The 12794-nt window shown below is 52.3% G+C and overlaps 1 protein-coding gene and 1 long non-coding RNA gene across 2 annotated transcripts; both read right to left on the reverse strand.

The window, feature by feature from the left end:
- Window positions 1-180: 180 nt before the first annotated feature.
- On the reverse strand, window positions 181-2511 carry ASCL1 (achaete-scute family bHLH transcription factor 1). The gene is made up of 2 exons (XM_006058815.4): window positions 1666-2511; window positions 181-1322 (listed from the first exon to the last, which is right to left on the reverse strand). Exon 1 carries the CDS (start codon window positions 2371-2373, stop codon window positions 1714-1716), a length of 660 nt encoding a protein of 219 aa, XP_006058877.2. The 5' UTR covers window positions 2374-2511; the 3' UTR covers window positions 181-1322; window positions 1666-1713.
- A 1300-nt stretch (window positions 2512-3811) lies between these two features.
- On the reverse strand, window positions 3812-10253 carry LOC112584532. Its single transcript, XR_006550459.2, has 3 exons — window positions 10136-10253; window positions 7127-7485; window positions 3812-6447 (listed from the first exon to the last, which is right to left on the reverse strand). It is a non-coding gene; the product is annotated as an uncharacterized LOC112584532 (long non-coding RNA).
- Window positions 10254-12794: the final 2541 nt, after the last annotated feature.

Raw genomic sequence — 12794 nt, forward strand, 5'->3', positions numbered from 1 at the left:
ATATATCTCCTTGTACAAGTTTCATAGAGTCACCTCAGAGAGGCCTGGTCACGGCACTTATCTTTGTCATTTCTGCCACTTAGCATCTTTCACACCACCCTCTCCCCCTCCCTTCCCTTTGGCATTTTGATAATAACTTGGATGGGGCAGTAGCGTCAAAGAAGACTTGGAGGCAGCTGATTATTTTCATTTGTAAAAAAAGAAAAAAGTTTTATTATGAAACTAGTTTGTATAAAACAGGGTTATACACGGGGTATTTTCTTTTGTAAGTTTGTAATAAAACAGTAAGAAAAAAAAAAGGGCAGTGGTAGAAATTTCCCCAAAGGCAACCTATCGAAACCAACTGGCTGCCACTTTGTGTTTGGACAGTAGCTGCATAAACTTTGTTCTTCTTGAACAGTATTTAATAACATCATTAATACATTAACAAAGTTTCTATAAAGTAAGACACATTGGTGCTGAAGTACATCTGATGGCCTTTCAATCTCACCTATGAGGACAGTTCTTTACAAAACCACATAGGGGAAATGGCAGTTGTAAGGTGAACTACACATCTAAAATATGCAGAGGTAATAGCATTACATGTTAAAGTATCAAGATATACACATTTTAAAACATTTGTACAAAACTCTATAAATTTTTTTCTTTCTTTCTCTCTTATGTACAAAAATATCTTAATATATCCCCAAACTGGTTAGGATAGATACAAATAGATTTTTCTTATAATAAAAAAAAATTCACAAAAGATTGGAAGCATTCTATGATGAAAATGGTGGAAAAGATGGTGTGAGGGAGTGAAGATTGGGGAGGGGGGCCCCAAGAGGCTGGGGATTTTCAAAACCCCCAGAGGGTCGGGGTTTCAAAAAGCATACTTTCACTGCAGACAAAAATCCACAGCTTTATCAGGGTGGGGCATACAGAGAGGAAGGACGCCAACCCATTTCTAGAGGGCCAAAGAACTGCGCTTTCAAGAGAGGGCGGGGAGGTCAGCTCTGCCTGTTAGCGGTGGGTGGGTGTTCCTACAGGGCGTGTGCTGCTCCCTTACGCCAGGAACCCACTGCTTTGCACACAAGCTGCAATCCGTGCATCCTAGTCATCCTAGGGTCCTAGTCACTCTATCTCCGTGAATGATTGGAGTGCAAAGATACTGTTCTGAGCGCATCCCTGTTTTGCCAGAGCCTTGCTTCTCAGGCGTGCGGCGCTTAGTTGATGTAGGGGTTGGGGTGCCTGGATTTGTTTGTTTTCTTCTTATTCTCTTCTTCTTTCTTCTCCCTTCCAACATCGCTGAGGAGAAAGCACTGAAGATGCAGGTTGTGCAGGCCCTATAACATAAGAAGAAGGGGAGAGGTTAGTGTCAACTTGGAGGCCAGTGGCGGGAGGAAGTGGAGGTTGGGAGGAAGATCTGTCAGGTAGAGCGCCTTTTGTGACAAGTCTAGGAGTCTGTATACCACCTCGGTACCCCTACCCTGCAAGTCCTTGGAGACCAGGGCAAAGCCACTCTCTGAAGCCAAGGCTGAAACTTACACGCCCGGATTTGAAAAGGACAAACTCACAAATCCTTTCAATCCACCCCTCCCCTCATCTCCGTGGGGGCAGTCGCCCTCCTACAGAAGAAAAAGAATGAAGACAAGAGAATCCCCCGGTTCAGGCCCCTATGCCACCTACCTGCTTCCGAAGTCCATTCGCACCAGGGCCTGACCCAGGCCGAGCCCCTCAGAACCAGTTGGTGAAGTCGAGTAGTTCTTGTTCCTCGGGGCTGAGAGGGTCGTAGGAGCCCTCGTCCGAAGAGTAGGATGAGACCGGCGAGCCGGCCATGGAGTTCAAGTCGTTGGAGTAGTTGGGGGAGATGGTGGGCGACAGGACGCCGGCCTGGAAGGCGGCGCTCACCGCGTCGTGCTCGTCCAGCAGCTGCTGGAGCGCGCGGATGTACTCGACGGCGGAGCGCAGCGTCTCCACCTTGCTCATCTTCTTGTTGGCCGCGCCGTTGGGTACGTGCTCCCGAAGGGTGGCGAAGCCCAGGTTGACCAGCTTGACGCGGTTGCGCTCGCGCTCGTTGCGACGCGCCACGGCGGCCGGCTGCTGCTGCGGCAGGCTGTAGCCAAAGCCGCTGAAGTTGAGCCGGCGTTTGCAGCGCATCAGTTCGGGAGACGAAGAGCGCTGGCGCTTGACTTGCTTGGGCGCTGACTTGTGACCGCCCCCTGAGGGCTGGCCGTCGGCCGCGGGGCTCAGCTGTGGCGGCGGCGGCGGCGGCGGCGGCGGCTGCTGCGCGCTCTGTGCCGCCGCCGTTGCAAAGAAGCAGGCTGCGGGCGGCAGGAAGGGCTGCTGGGGCTGCGGGCCGGCGCCGCCGCTCTCCATCTTGGCAGAGCTCTCCATGCACAGCGGCGGCCAAGGAGTCGCGCGATCGGAGCGAGCGGGGACACGAGGTGCGGGACGCACGCTAGGGGGACACAGACAGGACCGGGGAGGGGCACGAACAGAGAAGGGAGAGAAGGGGAGAGATAAAGCTGGAGTCCCGAGGTAAGTTACAAAAATACAAAATCCCCGGGAGAGACTTCTTAGGGTGGGAGCGAGGAAGGTGCACACGTCTCCTCCTCCCTCCACCCCGCCTCCTCCCTCCCCTCCTCCCTTCGCAGGTTGGCTTCAGGAGCCTCGCGTGGCGCTCGCGTGTGAGGCTGCCGCTAGCGCCTTCTTTTTTTTTTTTTTTTTAAAAACAAGCAGCAGCAGAAGCAAAAGTCGGCGGTGAGCGCGCTCTGCTGTCTTCTGTTCTTCTCCCCTTAGGGTTGCGCGCTCTTGCGCCCGGTCTCGGTCTCTCCAGCCGCGACTCGGGCTGTTTGTGTTATTTGGTTAACCCCCTTTCTTTGCTTATTTCCTTCTTTTCACTCGCCCTCCTTGGCCGGCTCCCTGTCGCTGCGCCTTCCACGTTCCCTGGCCAGAAGTGAGAGAGTGCTGGGCGGCCGGAGTGCGGCCGCCTTTTCAACGGGACACCCAGCCCCACGCGCAGCGCTGGCCCCGCCTCGCCCCCCACTCCCCGCTGCTGCAGCGAGCGGCTGCAGCCCCCACCCCCCTCATCTTACCGCCTCCTCCCACCCCACTCTCTAAACTCCCCCTCCTCCCCTCCCCACCCCTTCCCCCCCCGCCCCCGCCCCCGCCCCCTCCCGTTCCCTGCGCCCGTTCCTTGCAAACTCTCCATTCAGCCGGGTTTGTTGTTGCAGTGCGTGCGCCTGGCGCGTGCCGGACTCCCGGCTGAATAAACAGGCGGCGCGCTCAGGGCGGGCTGCAGCCGGGGGGTGGTTCTGGAAAAGGGGGGGCCAGCGTCACCGGATAGGCGGATAGCTCTGAAAATTGGAGGGGTAGGGGTAGACAGGTTTGGGGTGACGCGTCCCGGGATTCTCCTGAAAACTTGGAAAAAAGCACAGGCAAGGGTTTGGGCAGAAAAAGTGACACAGGGCAGTGTGGAGGTTAGGGACAGTAGGGCTCCATTTTTCCTGTTTTCTTCTCCTACCCTACTGCCACTCTCTTTGGGGGGGGGGGGGGTCCGATGTCATTGGGAGCAGAAGCAAATTCGCTCCTGAAGTTCAGAAAGATGGGGAGAATTCCGTGGAACTAAGTGACTGTTAAAACTTAGGTTCTGGTACCAAGGCATCCTCTCACTAACTCTGTGACCCTTGTTGAGCGGCATCCGCACCGAGCCTCAGTTTCCTCGTTGGGAACCACAGAAGGTTGGGTTAGGTGGTCTCTAATGTCCCATTCAGTTGTGAGAACTAGAATATGCTCCCCAAAACTGAACAAGTGTGGAGGGGGTCAGGAAGGGAGGTGATCACACCGCGGGGGGCGGTGATCAGCACTTAGACAGGTGTGTACAGCACGGATACTCTTCCAGGGTGACCTCCCGCCTGTAGCATCACCCCCAGCGCAAGGATTATTTCCCGACCGGCTAGGGGGATGCGTAAAGAGGGGAGTTCTTGGAGTGTACCCACGGGGGATCTGAGAAAAGAGATGCGGGAGGTGATGGAGCTGGGGAACGGGGTTAGGGGAGCAGCTTCGCCGGTTGTCCGGCGCCGCCGTAGGCACCTCGGCTGCCTTGGCGCAGCCTCCATCCCGCCCCAGGCGTGTGCCCGGCGGGCCGGTGGCAGGCGACTGGGAGCCGAGCCCGGCCGGGCCGCGTGCTGGCGCCGCGAGGGGGGAGGAGACGCTTGCAGCCGCCGCTCGGCCGCTTGGACGGCGCCCACCCAGGCGCCCTTTCTGGGCCCTCGGCCCTGGCCCTCTCTGGCCAGAGCCTGGTCCAGCTTCGGGGCTCCTTGGGACACAGCGCTGCAGGGAACGCGGACGCAGACGGAGCCACGGGTCCCATATCTGTGCCGCTCCGATGAGGGGAGAAGTCAACTGGGTCGCGTCTCAGGTCACCTTTACATAGGCTGAAAAAAGCAGAGCGTAACCATCTGGTTGATTTGTCCACTAGAAATAGGCAGTTCGGGTTATGGGTGCAGGAATGCTCGTGGTGAGGCATCCTAAGAATTGCTTCTCACTGAACTGCCCTTTGTAGAGATGGGTCTTTCTAAATGATCGTGGGGTGACCGATCCTGGGAGCCGCCTTTGGTATGTGTGAGTGGCTGCGAGTGCTGGGGGTGGGGGGGTGGGGCCTCCGGAGATGAATCACCTCTCTTCTCGGCCTCAGTTTCTTCTTTTGAAATAGACGGATTTAGGAAACATAGGACTGCATCGTGCCAACAAAGCTCAGTTCTGTAAACCTCCCACCCACGCAGCCCTCTCCCCGACGGGAACCTGCGGCTCGCTGACCCTGACAGGACTGAGCTGAAAACTCCGTCCTCTGGCCTTTCCCTCCCCGAGTCCCACCGCAGAAAAGGAGCTGAGAGGGCTCCCAGATTACACTTGTCTCCTCTTCTGGGAAGGACAAGAGGCCATGAGGCCTAAAGCAGAGGCGCACCCCCACGTTTTCTAACAGGAGGAAACCTCGGACCACCCGGCAGAGTAAAGCGCCTTCAGACACATCCCGCCACCCACTTGCCCCAGTTGGAAATGTCGGGTGCGGCCGCTAGGCGGCGTCCACTCCTCCTTAGTAAAATAGAGGTTGAGGGCAGGGTGCAGGGTGGGTAGCCAATAGCAATGCATCGAAGTGCATTTTCCTTCACCTTAGGGTACATCTTGCGCCTTGAGCTCCGTTCCAATTCAGATTCTATCCTTCCACACTTGACAAAGTGTTTCGAGTTGTGACCTTAAACAGTCTCTACGGCCCTCAGTTTCCCACTCTGAACCAGACATGCATCCCCCAGCTCATTTAGAAACGTCTGGGAGCGGGGAAATTTGCCGATGGCCAGCACTTGTTCTCAGTTTCCTTCCAGAGTGTGCGCTCCACAGGTACACAGAGATCCTCATTATCAGGAATGTCAAGGCCAGAGCCTACTCCCAACCTTACACACTCGTACGTGCGCGCGCGCACACACACACGCCACGCAATGGGCGCTCAAATAGAAGCGCCAACTAGTGAAGCCGCGCATTGTAGTGGCCCTACGCTTTGGCCTCCACCCAGGAGCAAAGACAGCGGGTGCTGCGATCCTTCCGGCCAAAGCCACAGAACATTTGTCCCTATTCTTCCCTCCCCAGTCCAGAGCCAAAATCCCTCCCTACTCCTGCATCATCAGCCTGTTTCCTTATAGGCTTTGCAAAATCTCCAGGCTTTCTCTTTCTCCTACTCAAGTAAACACAAAGAGTGCTCCCAGCCACCAACCCCCCTCACCCCAGCACCAACCCACACACACTCACAGACCTAAGAGAGCTGCCACTTCCTGCCCCAGGGGTTAAGGCAGAGGGACTCGTTTTGGTATCCAGGCTCTGTTACTTAAGGACTGTGACTTTGAGCTAATAGGGGACACTCTGTCTCAGTTTCCTCATCCGCATGCCCATGGTTAGAGCACCTACCTCCAAGAGGTGTAAGTTTCAGAGAGATGTCCCTGGAGTACTCAGGAGGAGGTCAAACAGAAAGTGATGAATTTTAATGGCCTTTTTCAAATAAGGAGGAAGGCCCTGTTCACAGAGCTCACCCAGGAAAGCGTTTGTGGGAAGAGGATGCTTGACCCCCAGCTTCCTAGAACCACACTGCCCTAATGCTCCAGCCCTTGGAGAGTCAATGCCACCATGTCTTACTGTCCCAGCATCTGGGAGTCTTTTCTGTCCTTTTTGAGGAATGGTGGTGATGCTCACTGGCAAATGGTGGTGATAGAGAAACCAATTTTATTTTATTTTTTAACACACACAAACAGGAACAAGTCAGATCAAATACAGACAAGCTTCATGGCCAGCCCAGGAATGGGCTTCAGCAGAGCCAGTGGCCCTGCCCTCCAGCTGTCTGTGGCTCCAATGACACCCAGTGGGCCTGACAGTGTAAATCTCCAGGCTTTACTTGACAGGGATGTTCAAGGTCCCATTTATCTAGAAATGGAAGGAGAAGAAGATAACTCATGAAAGAAGGGTTCCGTGTGAAGTGCTCAGATGCATAGTCATGTCCAACTCATTGAGACCCCATGGACTGTAGCCCACAAGTTTCCTCTGTCCATGGTATTCTCCCAGCAAGAATACTGGAGTGGGTTGCCATGTCCTCCTCCAGGGGATCTTCCTGATCCAGGGGTTGAACCTGCATCTCTTATGTCTCCTGCATTGGCAGGCAGATTCTTTACCACTAGTGCTACCTGGGAACCCCCAGGGTTCCATACTTTCATCCATAAATGGAGTAGTGGCACTCCCTTTGCTTACCTGTCAAGGAAATAGGATGTTGTCTGTAAATTCACTTTGCAGATCCCTTCACAATTTACAGGGGTTGCCATTGTTGTAATAGGGAGGCAGGACACTGACCCCCTTTTGTGTGAATTACTCAGAATATAGAGCTTCCCACATGGCTCAGTGGTAATGAATCTGCCTGCCAACACAGGAGACACAGGAGACATAGGTTCGATCCCTGGGTCAGGAAGATCCCCTGGATGGGAAACTAGCAACGCACTCCAGTATTCTTGCCTAGGAAATTCCATGGACAGAGGAGACTGGTGGGTTATGGTCTGGTCCAGAGGGTTGCAAAGAGTCAAATACAACTGAGTGATTGAGCATGCACACACACCCAGAGAAGTGGGGAGGTTCCTCTTTCTCCTCCCATGCAAAAAGGTCTTAGTTTCTGGATCTTCAGATCCCTCTTCTATGTTAGGGAATCCTGGAGGTAGATCATCCCTTAGATGAAAACTGCATTCGACATCAGGATCTACATGGGGAATTGATGTTCTTGGTGATGCATAGGGATCAGCCACCCGGGACACGTGAGGTGCTGGGACCCTGAATCTCCTTCCATCTTATTTCCACCCTGTTGGAGGCCAGGCCACTTTTTCTCACAGGCTGCACTCCCGCTCCCTACTTGTTCGCCTTCTCTCTGTGGAAAGGAGACAGGCCTCATCTCTTTCTCACAGTGGCTTCTGTGCTTTTTCTCTGGAGGGAAAGGAGTTCATGTTAAAAGTGAAACTAGGTTTCCCATTGAAGGAATCATTAATAGAATTCTATTTAGAGTGGATCCCGAATAAAGGGCAAAGAGAGTACAAAGATGAACACAGGCCTTAGAGCCTTGACTTGAACAGGAAATTTTGGGTGCAACCTTCAGTGTTGGGGAGTGTGAACCCCATAAACCAAGGGGAACTTTGAGAAAAGTGAGTGTGCAGGAAATTCATAGCAGACATCCCATTCCCAGTAGCTATCATCTGTCTTGGGGTCTTTGCTGCCCCAAGCCTGTGCTGACACTGTCCTACCCAGCAAAAAGGAGAAGTTCATTACTATGAAGTCTACTCTCTCCAAGGCACCCTGCCCAAAGCTACTTCAGAAGCTGCCCAGCCTGGGTTGAGTCAACCAGGCTGGGATGGCCTGTGGGAGTAGGGGAGGGGATTTGGCTGAGCCTCTGGGTCGCAGCAGCCAGGCCTGCACCTGCATTAAGGAATCCAGGCTCCAAACCCATCTATTTGCTTTTTCAATACGCCTAACAAAGGGAGGGGAGGGGGGAAAGCTGGAAAAACAAAACAAAAAAAGCACAAACTATTATTTTCTCGTGGCTTTTTGGTGAGGGAGGGGAGCTGTGGGGAGAGGAGGAGGCAATTTGCAGCCACCCTCACAAATCCTTTTGAAGTTCTTCAAATAAGAAGTGATGCTGCAAAGTCTTTATTTATTTTTTTCTAAAGCCCCATTTACATTATGATTAAATACCTTCCTCGGATAAGCATAAAGAAAGTCGTTAATCTATATAGCTCTCCAAAGCACCAATACGTTCTGAACTTTTGTAGGATTTGTTACACCCTATTTTGTTACAGTAGGCCAGCTCCTCTAGGTCTAGGCACATGGCTCTCCTCCCCTTCCCCCTTCCCCACCTCCTCCAAGAAAGGAAATAAAGTGAAGGTCTTTCACGGTAAACAAAACCAGCTGATTCTTCACAGAGAACCCATGAATAGCTGGAGAAGGAAAAAAAAAAAAAAACTTACAATAAATGGTGCATTTTTTCTCTGCTGGGTATAGTATTCAAGGATCGGGGCAGTATTCAAACAGAGGTCCATTTTTTGCTCAGCAAGAGAGTTTAGAAAGGGAGCGTGGGGTCCATTCAGCGCTTTCCCCCCTTCACAATCACTGGGTTCTATGAAACCTATCTTCCGTGCCTTGTCCGAGTGTTTCTGGGGACCAATTAGTGCTTTGTTGCACGGCTTCTTTGCTGAATCTTTGAGCAGCAAGAAAAAGCGCTCTCGACTCTCCCCTTATTTTGACCATTTCAGTCATTACTCAGTGTAATAATTAATATGACAACTGGACGCTCCGGTTTGTATAGAAACACCTCAGCGACAGGAGCGAGCGTGCAGTGGGTGGTAACGAGCGGCACATCAGCCCGGAGAAGCCACACACACACAAAAAGGAATGAATGGCCAGGGAGAAAGAGAAGGAATAAAGATAAAATAGTTGGCACAACGCAGAAGAACAGAAAACAGACGCGAATGCAGAGCGGGAGGGGGAAGGGGGGACAATTAGAAAGGGAGGGGGAAAAACACCCGACGGAGGTTAACTTATTTTGAAACTGTTTTCTGAATAGGACCCTGGACGTGAGTGGCCGGCTGTCAGCCCAGCGCGTCCTCCCCCTCCCCCTCCAACTTTCTGAACTCTCTTGGAACTCGGTGGGGAGTGGGGGGCTAGGGTGGGGAAGGGGGGTGAAAGGAGGACTCTTGTATCCTTTAGGTTCTCCCTGAGGTCGCTTTAAAGGATGCATCCAACACACCACTCCGCCCAAATCCTCTACTCCTTGTTTGCCTTCCATTTTTGCAAAAATCTTGCTTTCGGCTAGCAATAGAGAAGATGTGGCGCGAGTACAGAAGAGAGTTGAGTGCTGAATTACATCCCTGAGGGTAAGTTTTGGGGAGAGGGCGCTTCTGATACACCCCCAACAACTCTGCGACGCTGCCTCCTGGAGCAGCGTCCCGCGGGGGCCCTGGCAAAAAGGGTCTCTCCCGGGTAGTGCGCAACCAGCCTGCGCTCTGCGCCTGCGTCCCCGCAAGTGCGCCCTGGGGTGGCGACCCGCTCCGTGACGGCATAATAAATAATTAGAGGGTTTAAGCGCGTTAGACACAGCTCATGCTAATGAGCCAGATAAGGGCTCAGTCTAACCCGAAGTGACAGTTTGCATATCGCAGGAAAGAAAAAAAAAAGCCCGGTTATTTCTCCTCCGCCTAACTTGATCGCCTCTTCTCAAATTCAGGCGTCCCCAAACCCATATTCACCTGATTCCCTCTCCTCACAGCCCCCTGACCTCCTGCCACACACGCAACACGCACACTCCACCCCCATTTTGACCCTTCCTCGTCTTTCACCCTGCCCGGCCACCTGGTGACAGGGCAAAATCCCTGAGTGTCTCTATCTGACCTGCCAGGAAAGTTCACTCCCAGCGCGTTCGGGCCAGACTCAACCCCCAAGCGGGGATGGTTCGTGTGCCTTTCTTTGCCAAGTAGGGAAAGCACCGAAATACGCAGCCTCAGGGAAGGACTTTGAGACTCAGGGTCAGAGGCCTCTGAGAGCTCCGGGGGCCCCAGCGCTCACTAGTGCGGGCGAGGGGCGCTACCTGCTGGGGAGAGGAACGCGGGCGCCCCGGGCCCTTGAGCTGGAGCTCCCGAAACGCTCCTGCCGTCTCCGGAAAGCAGGGGCAGTTTGCCGAAGTGACTGAGGTCAGTCGTGTGTCCCCATTGTGTGGCCACGTGTCCGGTGTCCATCATCACCTCCCCGAAGTCCGAGCTCAGCCCGACTCCTTGCGGCGCGGCCTGGGAATGCTCCCGCCTATAAATCAGCCGGTGGCTGCGAGCCGTCGGCACCTCGGCGCAGCCCTGGACGCCCGCCCCGCGGGCCAAGGGGAAAGTTTGCTCGCTCCAGGTTAGCTAGAAAGCCGAGGCTGCCAGGGCCCAGGGTCCGCTTGAGCAACTGTAAGCCTCCGCGATGGGGCAGTAAATTATTTCCTCCCTCCCCACCTTCTTCCCTGGCATTTGCAGAATCTTTGGGGGGAGGAGGTGGAGGGAGGGGAAGAAGGTAATTTTTGATACATGGTTATTCATTGTCATGAAACCTTCAACACACAGCAATAAAAACAAAATTAAATGAGTTAATATTTGTAAAACGCTGAGAACAGTGCTGGGCACTGAGTGAACACTGTTTATACATTTGTTAAATAAATGCAGGCATCCTAGGAGATGCTTTGCTCATCTCAGAGGTTAGAAAATATTGTTTTGATCCCAAAATAATCAAGGTGGATATGCTCACTGATTCGTCAAATAACTATTGAACAGAATCAGAGATAAATAAGACTATCTGCCTTCAGTAACCTTCTAGTTTAGCAGACAAAAAAGGAAGAGTAAAAGACAAGAATGTCCATTAAAACACAGTTTGAAAACAATGGAGAGCCCTCTGCCCTCTTCCCTCATGGACTGTTAGTGTGGACTCCACCCCCCAACCCCTGCCCCGTGTTACCCTCTTGGTTAATGCAAATAAATACACAGTCTAGGTAAAAAGTGGACTTGTTGATGCAAACAGAACCAGGCCCTCTTCCCCAACCAGATGGTCACTCCCAGCTTCTCCTGTGTGACAGTTCATGAGCAGACACTAATGAAGTAAACACATACATCTTTAACACCTGTTCAGTTCAGTTCAATTCAGTTGCTCAGTCATGTCCGACTCTTTGCGACCCCATAAATTGCAGCACGCCAGGCCTCCCTGTCCATCACCAATTCCTGGAGTTTACCCAAACTCATGTGCATCAGGTTGGTGATGCCATCCAGCCATCTCATCCTCTGCCGTCCCCTTCTCCTCCTACCCCCAGTCCCTCCCAGCATCAGGGTATTTTCCAATGAGTCAACTCTTCGCATGAGGTGGTCAAAGTATTGGAGTTTCAGCTTCAGCATCAGTCCTTCCAATGAACACCCAGGACTGATCTCCTTTAGGATGGACTGGTTGGATCTCCTTGCAGTCCAAGGGACTCTCAAGAGTCTTCTCCAACACTACAGTTCAAAGCATCAATTCTTCGGTGCTCAGCTTTCTTCACAGTCCAACTCTCACACCCATACATGACCACTGGAAAAACCATAGCCTTGACTAGACGAACCTTTGTTGGCAAAGTAATGTCTCTGCTTTTGAATATGCTATCTAGGTTGGTCATAACTTTCCTTCCAAGGAGTAAGTGTCTTTTAATTTCATGGCTGCAATCACCATCTGCAGTGATTTTGGAGCCCAGAAAAATAAAGTCTGACACTGTTTCCACTGTTTCCCCATCTATTTGCCATGAAGTGATGGGACCAGATGCCATGATCTTCGTTTTCTGAATGTTGAGCTTTAAGCCAACTTTTTCACACTCCTCTTTCACTTTCATCAAGAGACTTTTTAGTTCCTCTTCACTTTCTGCCATAAGGGTGGTATCATCTGCATATCTGAGGTTATTGATATTTCTCCTGGCAATCTTGATTCCAGCTTGTGCTTCTTCCAGCCCAGCATTTCTCATGATGTACTCTAACCACCTGTAGTGAATGTCAAATGAAGTGAAAAGGCAAGTCACTTGAAGTCAGAGACTCCAAGTTCTGGAATTTTCCAGCTCTGTGCCCTTAGGCAAAAGGCTCACCTTCTCCTAGACTATTCTCATGTACCAAATGAGGGGACTGAGTAAACCACCCCCCAATCAACCCCCCTCCCCCGCCTTCACCTCTAACTACACACCTACACAGACAATAGAGGCATGGCCATCTACCCCTCTACTGACAACAGCTTTCCTCTTTGAGCAAACAAACATCTTTTGCTGATCTTTACTGCAAGAACCTTCAGAAGGCACATGACCTCATCCAGAGTTTCAAGATAGAGGCCAGCCCTTGCTAGTGCCAAGATTACAGCTCCTAGTGGCCAGAGGCTGAATTATAGGGTCAGCATAACTTTAGCCCTGGGGGTTAGATGGGCCATTGTCTAATGGGGATTCACATGCAAAGAAAAGAATACCACCAGCCTGGGAAACAGGATTCCCCTCGACTGCCTGAGCAGATTTTGGTTTGGGATTTGGTACTCGGTAAAACGCGACGTCTTCCTTGCTGGGTTGTGTGAATCGCTCGCCACCTGCTGGTCATTTCGTGAACTGCGGCGAGAACTGCAATTCCATACCTTACACGTCTGTTTTGCAGTCTCGTATGTCGTGTCGACTCTTTGCGACCCCATGGACTGCAGCACGCCAGGCTTCCCTGTCCCTCGCCATCTTC

Source organism: Bubalus bubalis, chromosome 4 (genome assembly GCF_019923935.1).
Source record: "Bubalus bubalis isolate 160015118507 breed Murrah chromosome 4, NDDB_SH_1, whole genome shotgun sequence".
Lineage (NCBI taxonomy): Eukaryota > Metazoa > Chordata > Mammalia > Artiodactyla > Bovidae > Bubalus > Bubalus bubalis.

Excerpts from the sequence above, each read along its gene's own strand:
- ASCL1 (XM_006058815.4), bottom strand. The coding sequence starts at position 2,373 with ATGGAGAGCTCTGCCAAGATGGAGAGCGGCGGCGCCGGCCCGCAGCCC.